This window comes from Priapulus caudatus, unplaced genomic scaffold (assembly GCF_000485595.1).
Source record: "Priapulus caudatus unplaced genomic scaffold, Priapulus_caudatus-5.0.1 Scaffold22, whole genome shotgun sequence".
Taxonomy (NCBI): Eukaryota; Metazoa; Priapulida; class Priapulimorpha; order Priapulimorphida; family Priapulidae; genus Priapulus; species Priapulus caudatus.
The window spans coordinates 360,151-375,090 of NW_014577083.1; the positions used below are offsets into that span (position 1 = coordinate 360,151).

At 43.7% G+C, this 14,940-nt stretch overlaps 1 protein-coding gene across 1 annotated transcript in view; it reads right to left on the reverse strand.

Moving 5' to 3' along the window:
• Positions 1–14,940, reverse strand: part of LOC106812969 (steroid hormone receptor ERR1-like) — an 81,822-nt gene that overhangs the window by 22,688 nt on the left and 44,194 nt on the right. Inside the window, exons 3-6 of the mRNA XM_014817000.1 lie at positions 11,550–12,109; positions 2,270–2,428; positions 1,669–1,785; positions 1,068–1,193 (exon numbers count right to left, since the gene is read on the reverse strand). Of these exons, the coding sequence (XP_014672486.1) occupies positions 1,068–1,193; positions 1,669–1,785; positions 2,270–2,428; positions 11,550–12,087 (940 nt within the window). The 5' untranslated portion in view covers positions 12,088–12,109. The remainder of the gene's footprint in view (positions 1–1,067; positions 1,194–1,668; positions 1,786–2,269; positions 2,429–11,549; positions 12,110–14,940) is intronic.

A 14,940-nucleotide genomic window follows, 5' to 3' on the forward strand; every position in this document is an offset into this window, starting at 1 on the left:
CCCTCTCCCTCTCCTTTCCCTCTCTCCCTTTCCTCTCCCTCTCCCTCCTCCCTCTCGCCTCGCCTTCTCCCTCTCCCTCTCCCTCTCCATCTCTCTCTCTCTCGCTCTCTTCTTCAAGGTGTTGACATTTTTATAGATATTTTCATTGAACTTGATCGTGCGCCGGCCGATGCATTCGGCGCACGGATCCATAGCTGCCAGCGCTGCATACTGTCGTAGGACGTTCCCGCGGTCGCGTGCGCCTTGCCGCGGAACTGCGCACGAGATCTGCGCTTATAGCGCTTGGGATCAACACCTTCTTTCGGCAACGCTTCTCTAGTATCCCGTCTCATCTGGATATCACAGCCAATCAGCAAAGGTCTTATAAGCCCATAGACTATGTAAGAAAAGAGTAAAGCTATAGCATTTATGTTTTGCATACTCGTGTGAGCACTTCTTTCACTTCAAACTTTTGTTTTCAAATGGCAAATGTGATGACGTTTACGATAGTGATGAGGGTTACAAGTAGGTTTCTCTATTCTTAATTGATGAATCCAAGTGTATTATTACCACCCCTTAAACTTTTTCATCAAATTTTGAAGACGTTTTACAGGCTCGGCTCAGAAGACATCAGTGGAAATCCATGGAGCCATGCACAATTCCCATACCTCACATATATATTGAGGTTTATTCCACACCTGGCCTTAGAAGCACAGATATTACAATTTAGTGCAGCATAATTTTGAATGTGACAATTTAGCACACTATGAAGAGGCTAACTTAATTAGCCCAAATTAGCAAATTTTTAGCACACTGCAAATAATTACAGACTGCGACTACTCTGATGTAGGACCTAATTTGCAAGCGATATTGGATACAAGAGTTAATTTTAAAACCTCCTGTGCTACAATACATTTTTAACAATACATATGCTGGAAAAAATCTCTGGCCGAGAGAAACCATTCACCAGACATCTGGCAGCATAGTAGAAAAGATTTCCTGTGGTTAGGGGACTAGAACAGACTAAATCGAAACAAACCAATTCACGTAATCTGAGATAGGGCTTAAGCCCCCTTACACCTACTAACCAGAGCTTTCAATGGCCATCTGTTGTGGTAAACCTGCATTGTAGTAAGTGGGTAGTTTACAGCCATCACCAAACTTCACATCCTGGTACTTTCGTCGCCCTCCACGGACCCTGTCTAACCGAACGCCTGCAAAAATAAATCACATCGCATATATATATGCATGAGCGTTTGTGGGTGCATGTGCGTGTGCCTTATTAGTTACAGTCATCTCCTATGGGGTATGGAGTAGAGACCGTATTGGGGTTAAATATGGAGTCTATATCACCATGTAAATAGCATATCAGGCAGAATCTGATTGTGTAACGATTCTACCTACATATAGCTTCCCATCTAGCCATCCGTAGCATTTTAGCTTCATTATTATTCGTAATTTGTAATTCTACATTATACAGTTATAATTCATAATAGTGCAGTCAATTTAAGTGGCAGTCACATGATGCATTTTAGTCAGTCCAACGGTGTTACGGACTCCATACTTGCCACGTTGGGTGTTATATGTATTATATATATATATATTTCTTATACACATATATATATATACACAATGACTCATTTAATCCAGTATTCTACCCTACCTGTCATCCCCAAGCCACACACATACCTTCTCTGAGCATCCCCACCCGCAAGCACTTCTGATACCTGCAAGCTTGGCAGGCTTTCCGGCGTTGCTTGCTGATTTCACAGCTTCCACCTGAAGGGCATATGTACTCAATTCCACCTAAAAAAAATGTAGATAAAATGTCAGCATTTCAGAATCAACATTTTGCCACTAAAACGCCAATTCAGGAAAACCACTCAACTGGTAAAAACCCCTGTAGAAACCCCACAAAAAAAGCAATCAGGATTTGTATGCTACATAAATGACTCGGTGCACAGCAGCTCAGTGTATTGTAATGGATCACACCTCTTCTGGAGGATTCATCATTTACTCACACCAAGGAAAGAACTATTACAAAATAAGCCACAATAAAATGATTTCCGCTACGAGTTGGAAACTAGTTCCACGTAACACACCATTGCAACACATGTACCAGTGATTTCAACTGTTTTATTAACCGATTACCCTGCTTTATGTAATCTCGAGAGGGTTTCTGTGATTTCTCACCACTTAAAACCCATTATGTTAACATGAGACAGTTTATTGTAATTTCTTATCATCGTTACTATCATCATTATTATCATTATTATCTACACATGCTGACCTTGTATCGTACGCTTAAAGAAGGCTTTGCATGCCTCACATGAGGCAACGCTGTAGTGAAGTCCTGAGGCAACGTCTCCACACACAAGGCACAGACGTCGAGGGCCAAGGTCATCTCGTCCTTCCAAACTGTTGTCGACTGTACTCGTTGGTGACATGGCTACAAGTGAACAAGATAGAGATCTTTTTGTACACAGCTGCACAGGGCTTGAATCTAACCTAAAACCTTCACTAGCCAACAGGGCTAGTAATCTGTAAAGTCTACCAGCAATCAAATATATCTATCAGACCTTAATTCTCTGGAGTGTGGTGCTTAAGCGCCATAGCAAGCAGTTAGCTGCTCACATGAGGGTATGAGAGGGTGGGCTCCCCAGAACAATTTTGATTTTAAATTATCTGAGGCACATTCTGAGGCTTGCTACTTTGGCGATAGGTTTCAAATCACCACTAGGAAGCCTGCTGAAATTGAGCAATAACCATACTTATCCCTCAAACAATCCCCAACTCAAATAAATTATATTAAAACAGGAAGTGAACTTTAATGCCAATGGGTAGCTTTTATTTAATATACCTCTACATATCAATAATTATGAAGTTATCCATATTAAGCATGTCATCAATTCTTGGTTTTTAATCAGTCATGCTGAGGGAAACGTCATAATTGACCCTGCCTTGTAGTTGCTCCGATTCCTTAGCAGGAACACTGTCTGAAGCCTTCTCTTCATCGAATAATGGCGGGGGTGGTGGCAGTGGTGGTGGTGGTGGTGGTGGTGGTGGTGGTGGTGGTGGTGGTGTTGGTGTTGGTGTTGGTGTTGGTGGTGTTGGTGGTGGTGGTGGTGGTGGTAGTAGTGGCGTTGGTATTGGTGTTGGTGTTGGTGGTGTTGGTGGTGGTGGTGTTGGTGGTGGTGTTGGTGATGGTGTTGGTGGTGGTGTTGGTGGTGGTGGTGGTGGTGGTTGTGGCTGTAGCAATGCTTGCAGGGTTTGTGGTATTGGTGATTGTGATGACATGGGGTTACTTGGATCTGGCAGTGGTAAGGCTATACTGCTACAGACGTGGCTTCTTAACAGAACTGTTACACTGCAGCAGTCTTGCAGCAATCACACACTCACGCTCTTTACTAGGGCTTTCATATATATACACTCTGAACACACAGCTTCACTACCGATTACCTGTAAGTTGTAACGCATACAGGGCGTCAAGTGACAAGTGACGCTCAAAAAATAGGACAATAGGAATTTCAGATGTGAAAAAATAGGAGGAAAATAGGAATTTTGGTGAGAAAATATATGTTAAATAGGAATATCTTTTGCGTTAGATGGCCTCCCAACACCCATACATGATACAGCCATCCTGATCCACCACAATTAATGGTTGTATTAATATACATATTTGGAGTTACATCACATGCGAACAATATTTTGAGGTTTTAATGAGAAATGCATGTTAAAATTGATAAGCAGTTTATACATGCATAAGCACCCATACATGTAGACTACTCCAAAATAGTAGTGATAATGATTAAAAATAAAGACTAGACATGCACATGATATAAGATTATTCAGAAATTGTGCAATAAATTTTTACTATGAAGCACAAATATGTTAAATAGAAATATGTGTTCATTAGATGGCCTCCCAACACCCCTATAGCCATCCCGATCCACCACAATTGTTGTTTTTTGCTTATTTCTAATTAAAATATATTTGAATGTGCATCACATAGTAAATTTTTTTAAGGTTCTAAAGAGAAACGCAAGTTAAAATTTATCTGCAGTTTCTACATGCATAAGAACCCAAACATGTAAAAGACTACTACAAAATGGTAGCAATTTCAAAATAAATGACTGGACATGCACAATGATACGACATTCCTCAGAACTTGCGCAAAGCAAACGTATCAGAGAAGATGATTAGTGTGTCAAACTTCATGTATTGATATAACAAAACTATTGACACACCATGTGTAATATGAGATTTTTCAAGTTTTACAAATAAATGATTTCGGCTGTCCCAGCCAACATAAAAACGTTAAAGTAATTTAAAGTAAGGGGTGGGGGTCTGGGGGTTCTCCCCCATGAAATTTGTGAAAATTGGGTCACCTGAAATGTAAATTCCTGCATTCTGAAAAGGATACATACAATTCTGGATTCAGAAAAATGAAAAGCCCTTAAAAATAGGAAAAAATAAGAATTTGTCCAGAAAATAGGAGAAAATAGGAATTGCCCAGAAAAAAGGAAAAAATAGGAACTTGACGCCCTGCGCATATAACAAACATCGGTTATTTTTCTGGATCCGAGTCATCCGGATTAATTACCTACCAATCTAATAGAACACTTCATGTACCTTCTAAGTTCTATGGTCTATATCTATAGTCTCTATCCGAGATTCTATGGTGTAAGGCCACTGATTCAAAACGGTTGATAATGATTTACAGTTCTATTCACGATCAGCTATTAATACTTAATAGTGGCCCTCCCACTCCTCCAGTAATGCTAGGTCATTGCCCGTGCTTCACTATTGCGTACTCAACTTCGTTCAACGAGAGTTAAATGCAAGTAGTTTAGGTATCTATTATCATACTGAAGATCATGACATGGCATTATATACTCAACTAGAAAGGGCAGTTGTTGCCAACTACATGTATCTCCCGTGATCTAGTATGAATGAAATATCTCTGTAAGGACGTAGAAGGTAAGTAAAGTTAAATAAGTCACAAAGACAAAGGTTTGTTACACAACTCATCTGCCTGAGATGTGCAAGGATGTTAAAATTGGTTGCCTTAAGGGTTTTGGTACGCGACAGACCTTCTCCCCAAGATGTGTAAGTATACGAAGTTTGCTCATGCTAGGTCAATTAGGGGCAGAGTTATAGAGCGGAAGGGAAATATGATCAAGGTTAAGGTCAATGTAAAATAAAGGTCGCAGTGACCTGATTTTGGTACGCGACACACCTTCTCCCCAAGATGTGTAAGTATACCAAGTTTGGTCGCGCTAGGTCAATTAAGGACCGAGTTATAGAGTGGAAGAGAAATATGATTAAGGTCAAGGTCAAGGTCAAATAAAGGTCACCGTGACCTGGTTTTGGTACGCGACACACCTTCTTCCCAAGATGTGTAAGTATACCAAGTTTGCTAGTGCTAGGTCAATTAGAAACCGAGTTATAGAGTGAAAGGGAAATCTGATCAAGGTCAAGGTAAAGGTCAAATAAATGTCGTAGTGACCTGGTTTTGGTACGCTGCGCACCTTCTCCCCAAGATGTGTAAGTATACGAAGATTGGTCGCGCTAGGTCAATTAGGGGTCGAGTTATAGAGCGGAAGGGAAATTCTCTGCGGCGGACCGAGCGGCGGCGGCGGCTGGACAGACATGAAACCATAGTATCCACGCCGACTTCGTCGCGAGGGATACAACAATATGTGTTTAAAAACTTACAAGTATTCTTTTTAATAGACCGAAATAATTTTCATAGGAACCCATCGTCAATTACGGGGGGGGGAAGGGGGTCATTGTTACTGTCAATGGGAAACTAGTCCCTAAAGCCCTGGTCTCAACGAGCCCACGACGCATTTGTGCAACGACACGACAGAAAATTTGGGCAAATCGTGGGTCATCGGGGGTCGTCGCAAGACAGTCCTACGAAATTTTGAGCATCGTGACATCGACTTGCCGTCGTGTGGCAAAATTGAACATGCACCTTTTTTGTTGCACGATTTTTTGTGGTATCTATGTCTTCTGGTTGTAGTGTGAGTCGTGTCTACAGCAGGGTTCTTGCCCGACGTCTTGCGGTACTGTCGTTGCGATAAATTCTTGTCGTGGGTACAGGAAGAAATTTTTTTATAGTCAGACAATTCTTACGACTATCGCCGGATTTGTCCTCACTTGTCTCACGGCTGTCGCAGGGACGTCGTGAGGTAGTTGCAAGATTGTTTCCGATCTTATATTTGTGGAGGCTCCACACATTGCAGGTTGTCGTGCGTTAGTCTTTGCATAGTCTTGCAACATTTTTCGTTTTTTGAGAGTTATATTAGCGTCGGTCCTCGCGAGGTGATGACAGCTTGGATTAACTGCTGTCGCTGCGTGAAAGGGGATGTTTCCGCTGAGCGAGCTACGCGTGGCCTGCGGAGGGGGGCGTCTGGAGGAACTCCAGGCCACGAGCTGAATATGTGCTGGTTGCGTTGATCGGGTCGGGAGCCGGGCAGAACCGTGCGAACCCGGACGTTGGTGTGCCGTGGACGGTGGCGAGCGCGCGCTGAGTTTGGGCTTTTGAATGTTGCGGTCTCTGATGATTGGTGGCTGCGGTCGCGGAATCTCGCTCGGTGACTTCGCTGGTTTTGGGCTAGGCATGTCTTCACGAGCTGTTGCCGATAGTGTCGCCCTCGCGATCACCAAGCGGCGCAATTGTTCGCGCTTTTAGCCCCTCTTTTCTTCTTGGTTTCTTCTTTTTGAGAGGGTCATCCTGGGATACTACCTTGATTACCATAAGTGACATATGGCCACAACCCTCGCCGAATTCGCGCAGGCACACGCCCCCTACCCTGCGTTCAGTATCCCGCGCCGCGTGCATCAGATCCTTGTGGTGGTTCTTTCGCGTAAGCGGTGGGTCGGGTCCAAAATCCGGGGCAGACTTGCGGATGTATCACTTGGGGAAATCTATGCAGGCAAATTGGCAGGCAACGACGGGCCTCCGTTTTATAGTCGGGAGCACGGACACGCCTGCGAGTGGTTTTTACGTGCCCAGCATCTGTGAAAATATAGTTTTTCTTTTCCGGGGCTGCTTTTTGCCAACCTGCCCCCAAATTTCGGGGGCTTTTTTATTTTCCGTTGGGCTCTTTTTTTCATTTCGCCAGTTGGTGACTTGTTTCAGTGGCTGTTTTTCGTCACTCGATTGGCGTTTAGTACTCGCGCGGGGGTCGCGCACCCCACACGACACGTCACACGACGCACGCAGGCGACGCACGCAGGTTGGTACGCACCCGCACATCAGTGAGTTTTTACAGACCAACGTCTATTCAAGAAGTTATTATCGACTGACGACTAACATGATATCAAAACTCACATAGTCCACAACTACAATGCACCTTGAATTGTGAATACATCACAGGTTAGCTAAACAACAAGAACTATTCGGACTGCAATAGTGAGAATGTCGCCTGTACGAGCTAGAGAGGATCGATTGTTTATACGCGAAGTCTCTTCGGGCTGAGGCGTCAAGGCCGCGTATGGGCCTGAAAGCTCAGGGGGTTGAGGAAAGCGGCCGCCGGGCACGTTGTGAATGGTCGTGGCACATCGCGCTGCGTCACGTGCTGTGGAGGGGCGGATTGATTGAGTATGCGGGGGGGGGCACGATTGGTTTCGCGTTGGTTTATAACTCATACCTAATCTTACGCAGGGCTGGACCTATCGGCGGCGAAGCTGGCCAGCAAACTCTTTCGGGGGAATTGACCAGAAAAGCGTACAATCGGGTGGAATGATCACACGTGTCGCGTCTGCCGCAGCGGGAAACTCATACCGTGTGATTCTCGGATTTGGGTGTTTGGTTCGCCCGATTTAACCTCGCCGCTTAGTCTTCAACGTTTTGATTTATCGGGCGGATTTTAGTCGCCCGAATGGGTCTACATCTGCGCCCCCGCCCGGCGATTCAGTCGCTGGCCTCCTCTCGAGTCCGCTAGTGTGTCCCGGCGCCCGGGCTGGTCCGGCTGAGTTCAAAAACTCGCCCCGATTCCGCTTCGCGCTACATAGCTCGTCGATTGACGGCCGCCCTTATTCGGCGCTTTGCGCGGTACTCCGGTCTCGTCTCTGCCCTCTATGTCTCCTCGCAGTCGCTACTGCCTACCGTCTCCCCACCGCGCCGTGCATGTTGTCGCCCCTGTTTATATGCTGTGACGTCGTCATGTATATAGCGATGCGCCGCTGCCGCACGTGTACCCGTGCTACCGCGCGCTCGCTCCCACGGCACGCTGCCCCTTGCTGTCTAGGTTCGCACGCGTACGCCAGCGCCCTACCCCGCATGCACGAGAGCGGTTGTCAGACCCTGCCGAGGCGCACGCAGCACCGCCCGTGACGCGCGCCCACCGCGAACGCGTGGTCTCGCCAGTGCGCGCCGCGGCACGTTACGGCAGCGCTCGCTATGCACCCCGCAGGTCGCCGCCGGCGCTTCCGCTTCTGCAGCACGCTACGCACGCGCGGCGAGGTACGCACGGTCTAGCGGTGCACCATGCCTTCATGCCAATATAGGCCGGATCGTTCCCGGCTGATTTAGCCGTGCTCGGCCGATTTCATCGCGCTCAGTGCTCGCTCACGCTCGCCCCCTCTCCTCGCGGATACGAATCGGCGTCGCGAACTTCTCAGCTCGCTCTCCCCCTGCAAGCTCGTTAGTCTTTTGCGCTAACCTCTCGACGGGCAAACTTCCGGAGTTGTTGGCCCGCGCTCTCTCGCGCGCTTTGTGGCATGTCCTCTTGTGTCGTACACTATGAAACCTGCAACAAACTTTTGCAAAAGACTTTTATTTTGTTGGGGAAGTTTCTGAAGTTTGTCATAAGCTTGGAGCGGAAACGACGGCCGTATTTTCCTCCATATGTCCCAGAACAATTGCGAAGGATCACCATGCGAAGAGGTTGATGTGTGTCAGTAGTCCGTGTGGCGCCGCAGCAATTATTGCATTGCTATTGCCGCCCGCCGTCGTCTGTCGCGAAAGCAAAACAAGCCACGTTTGTGGACCAGACCCTGGTATTATGAAGAGACAGTTGGGCTATTCATTGCCTGTGCAGGAATAGGCGCTCAGACGTTGCATCAACCAGCTGGCAATCTGCCTGCAATGCGGCCTTCTTTTTATCCCTTGTTTCTCTTGAGGGTGCTTGTATTGTAAACATGGATACTTTTCTTACTCTTGAATTAAATCAACAATTTCTTGGTACTATACGTCCCTGTTGATTTCGTTACTTTACTGGGGCGACCTTTTTGTGTCCATCTCTGCAGTGATACATGACTACAACTGTATTTGATTGCTGAGTTGTTCAAACCTCAGACCACTAGTTGTCAGAGGTGCACGGCCTAATTCTGCAACCTGTTTGCCGAAGTTTGTCACTAGTTCTACACTGGCAACTTTGGAAAACTTTTCTTGCCAAACTCGGAGTTTGCTCGAGTTTGCAAACTAAAGTTTGCTAGTGTAGACAGGGCTTTAGTTGCCCGATTTAGTCACCCGATTTAATCGCCTAGTGTGTCCGGCCCTTTAATGAAGGCATGACCACCATTTTACGTGGTCATCTGATAATCGAGGGGTTCACAGTACCTAATGTTGAAAGCAAGGTTTTAACACGTTGAGACAATCCACTGTTCTGGCTGGGGTTTGAACATACAGTATTCAAAGAGAAAGGTGGACACGCTATAACCACTGGAGTCTGGACTGACGTATCCCTCAATAGCAGCACTTCAAACTCATCATGCCAGCAATAAACGTAACTGCCTTCTCCAATAAGAAGAAACTACGCAGGCAACAATAAACAAGACACTGACAGATAAAGCCTTTAGATTTAAGATCCAGTGAGTATTTACTGATATGATAGTGATAGTGAATATTGAACATTGACTGCATATGAATGCCGCATATACTCACATTCACATTGGGATATATGTACGCTACGTGCTATTTAAAATAAGTGCTTTTGACCGCGCTTACAAGTCAATTATGCATGGTTTTCGTTCGAATAGAAGCCCACTCCAAGCGAAAACAACCGACTACTTGAGCACTAGGTGCTGGCTACTTTGACACCCGAAATATATGCCTATAAATGTCCAAACTCACTTTTTTGTGATTAGTTGCTCTTGAAAATGCCCTGATTAGAGAGATTTTAATCAAAGAAATGTACTTGAAAATAATGGTAAAACATTACAAAATTTCGTTGCATTTTTTCATTCTTTGGCAGATTCATATAACCTCAGAGTGCACCTAAGAAAGATCATTTCGAAAAAAAACTAGAGGGTTTCCCCACCAATTGAGACACCACCTTCCCACACTTTCTAACCTGCTCTTCTTTTCTTACGCCTTTGAATCCATCATGCGCGTTTTTTCCCTTAACTGGCCATTACATCCTTTGTTGAATTTCCCCTCAGAGGAAACCCTGCGTGATGCCATTTATTTCTAAAATGAAATACCTTTATAATACTATACACTTATGGTGGCTCACACTCCGCATTCCAATTTGCACTTCATCAAGTGCAGGTTTGTGCAGAACATTAAGTCAGGCTTAAAGGGACAGTAGCCTCTAGGATTTTACTGCATACAACTGTACTTACTGTATAACAAATCGTCTATACCCATACGTATTTGTTACCAGATACCTAATTTAATTGTTATAATTAATTACACATCAACGCTACGAAATTTGAATGGCGCCATGACACCCGCGACCGTGCTGCCACCCCGAAAAAGTTGCGTATTTGACAATTTATTTTGCACGTTACAGACCGAGGGCTAATCACAAAAGTGCAATTATATATTTATAGGTAAATGCTATTTAACCGAACGATATTAATTTTAGGGCAAATTTATCCATATTATAACTGAAACTATATGTCGTTTATAAGATATTACAATCCTTTTGCTTTTAAATGAATAAATAAGTAACACCCTCGGTCTGTAGCCCTTGGCTGGAAAGTGGTTTTGCGCAACTTATCAGATCGTGTGCTTTGAGTGGCTGGAGTCGTTAGTTTTCAAACATTTTTTTAAAATATTTATAATGGTGATTGAACCATGAAACTTTTTATGTAGCGTAATTATAACCTAAATTCGCTGAAAATAACCCTAGAACCTAGAGTAAACTCTCCCTTTAATGTAAAGTGAAGACCTTGAAGTGATTGTGACCACGAAATCGGTGCAACAAAATCTGATTTTTAGTGGCACTATACATTTAGTTTTAAGATGAAAACCCTTGATTGTGGGCATTCATTTAGCTAAATTTCATATCAATCCAGATGAGCCTTTTAAATGTAACATGTCACTGGGGGTTGGCTATCAATGTCACCCTATAAGTCCAGTAGCTTTGCTGGATAAAGTCTGTTACACGAAAAATCCCAAAGCGAGACTGTGGGCAAGGCCGATAAGCATGAACCTGTCGAAGAAAAACCTGTCTGCCACAACCATACGACTACCACTACCACTACAACTACAACTACCACTACCACTACCACTACCACTACCACTACCACGATCACAACCAATACAACTACAATTGAAAGAAAGATATGCCAACGAATTCACCAAGCCAGTATTACACACAAACTCTCACCAGAGAACTTGGCGTGTGACGCTGCCGTCTCTGGCTGCGGCTGCAGCGGCGGAGGTGATGGATCGCGCGACGTACTCGCGACGCACCCCGGCGACTTGCTCTCGTTCTTCACGCAGCACGACGACGCGCCGCCGCTCGGCGGCGACTTCTTCACGCCGACTTCCTGACCGCATCCGAACGTCGCGCTGTTCGTCGAGTCGACGTCGTACGCCTCGCAGGGATCGGCGTCGAGGCGAGACGAAGCGAGACATGTCTCACCGGTCCTCGCCGCCGCGTCGCACGTCGTCGTCGTCAGCGGGTTCTTGATCGCCGCGCTAGACGACGTGACGCCGTACGCCCTGTTCGTCGCCACGCAGCCTCGTCCCCCGCTCGCGAAACGACTGCGGCTGTTCGCTGCCGGGTCGCTGGCGACGCTGCGGCTGCTGTCGCAGGCGAGCGGGGAGAGAGTGGAGGGGGACGGGCTCACCGGCGACGAACCGCTGGTCTCGGGCGCATCGAGGAAGAGACCCGGAGGTGGCTTCACATCTTCTTTATCCATGACGACGAAGCGGTCTTGATTTCTACAAGCAGTCAAGCGAGCGGCACATGAGAACCCGTGAATAATATAACCATGAGATAATACTTTAGAACTACGCACAATATTTCCTACTGCGACATTACATTATGAGTTATGTATGATATATAAATGTACAGTTAAACTGTTTGCCAATTTCTCATCTTTGCAGCCGCAAGCATTCCGTACGATGTGAATATGGGGGTGATTATTGCGGTATTGTGGTGGTCCAAATACTATTGTCGATGTTATTGCTATAGTTTACAAATTATTGCAAACTATTGCCAGTGCCATACTAATAGTGTATTATGAGATTGTGTATCGTATTGTGAATTGCATCAAGCCTCGTTTTGGCTCACCTTATTTACTAATACTAGTTTTAAAATGGTACTCTGCTATTCTGCTCACAGTCACACACGTGTGCATAGCAAGTGAGCAACAAATAATGAAGGGTGAGTCATGGTTTTTAGGCATTTGCACGTGCAAAAGAATACATTTAGCAGTAAATAAACTAACCAGGTATTTTAATGTTGCAAACATCAAAACCTATCAATTGTTCGGCGAAAAATTCGGCAATCGATTTTTAACTATTGCATTGCATATTGGCATCTTCGCTATTGGGAAACACTTTCAGAATTGATAGTTCGATGTATCATTACACTTGTAGGTGTGGGAAAGAGTATGGGTGCATACAAAGTAATTGTTTCCAACAGACGAATTGTCTCATACAACATAATATTTATAGTTAAGTCTATAATTGGTATAGCATATTTCTTCCTGAGCTGATTACATCATACTCATTCATTCTACTGTTACTAAGATATCAACAGTACATTAAAGCTATGATAGCATGAATCGTTGACACCCTCAAGCCACTTACTACTACCATGCCAGTTGTCATTTGTTGCGTGCCTGTCTACGAAGCAAATGTCCCAACTAAAGTAAACATCACGATTACAAATAAAATATATTCTACGTTGGATTTTTTTTTGTCTCTCAACTAGGCAATAATTGTATCCTCATTTGTATGACACTGGCAAAAACAAATGTGAAGATGCATATATTTACATGTTTTCTCTTGCAAATCAAAAGACCGCATCGTGACAATGTGAGATAGAGTTGCCATGCAATCGAGTAGGAACTATAAAACCGTGTTAACACAACAAAAGGGATGTACGTGGTAGATACCTTGCGTTTTTGCGATGTGGCCGCAACAGGTGTGTAACCCATGTATAATTTAACTGTATTATCCCTCCCTTCAAACATGGATTAGAATATTTAAACTGGATGAATGAATACGACCATGCTACGCATGTACATGCATATATCCAGGTATATTAATATATTCTACAGTAATTCTTTCCGCATGCATGAACAGCACTATGATGTGTTGGACACTATGCAGCAATGTCCTGAGAGCGAAGGTGAGATCAATAAAATAATGATTACATAGGTACTATGCACTGTTGGCTCATACTGTCTATAGATGTGCAGGCCTGCGGCAACTGTACGCGGGCTATAGTACTAGAGCTACTATAGATGCTACACTGTGCGAAACATTGCTGTTTCATAATGTTACGTACGTGTTTACGTAAATACGACATTCCACAATGTTTGTTTTGTTGTTAATTACGTTTAATAGTGTTTATCTATATTGTCGTTACTAAAAACATTCTGTTTAAATATTGCTCATCATAGTAATTATTATTGCTTACTTATTGTCTAACGATTATGCAGTTGTGAATCCTTTTGATTTTATAACTTTATATTAGTATTATTCAAACACAAATTAATTGTTCAGTTATAACTGAACAATAAAGTTATAAAATTAAAAGGATTCACAACTGCATAATCGTTAGACAATAAGTAAGCAATAATAATTACTATGATGAGCAATATTTAAACAGAATGTTTATACTCTCATAACGTACACATAATAACTATAATGTAATAATAACTGTTAATAAATAACCATATACACACTAAATTATGTTTATTATATGCACGAATATTCTGTTAGAACCCGTCTACTTTATTATTTTTCTACTCTTATGACAGTTGCCCGCGTACTTTATAATTTTTCCAGTGGATCGATGGCCGACTAGATGACCGTATGGTCCTTTCGTCATCCCTTCACTATATTGTTTACTATTTGCTTTGTTAAAATCCTTGTAATTACTACTATTGAATCTTACGTTATTACATTATTATTATATTGTTTTTATTATATAATTTATTTTATAATTATTATATAATATATTACATTATTATTATAACGTGTAGATGATACAAGAACATAGCATAAGATACTAAACTATACAAGTGCCGCGGAGAGACAGCGCTCATCTAACGTCTACAGCGGTGACTCTGTGGTGGAGTGGTGGGATTCTAGCTGCAGAGCTAATAATGACAAATTTGTCATTATTAGCTCCTGATTCTAGTAAACCCTGTTAGTCCCAAATGTGTTCATATACGCGCCGAAACAGTGGAAGGCACAGGGATGGTATCAAGAACCTTCTCAAAGGAAAGTTCGTTGGGATCGTTATGAAAGTTGCCACGAGATGACGCGTACATCTAAGTGTCTTAAGATTAAAGATGGAAGCTCCCATCGTACGTAGTAGCAACAACTATTTGCAAGACAGAATAGGTAAACACTCATCCATTTACCTACGCAAGCCTACAGGCCGAAATAGAGAGCTGTCACCTGTAACTAATTAACGCAGGCAAAAACTACACAGTGCTATCACCACCACATGCACTGGCAGTGGCATAAGTTACATCAGGAGTAGATAATAGGGTATTTCCTATTATCTACTCCTGGTTCCATGTAACACACCC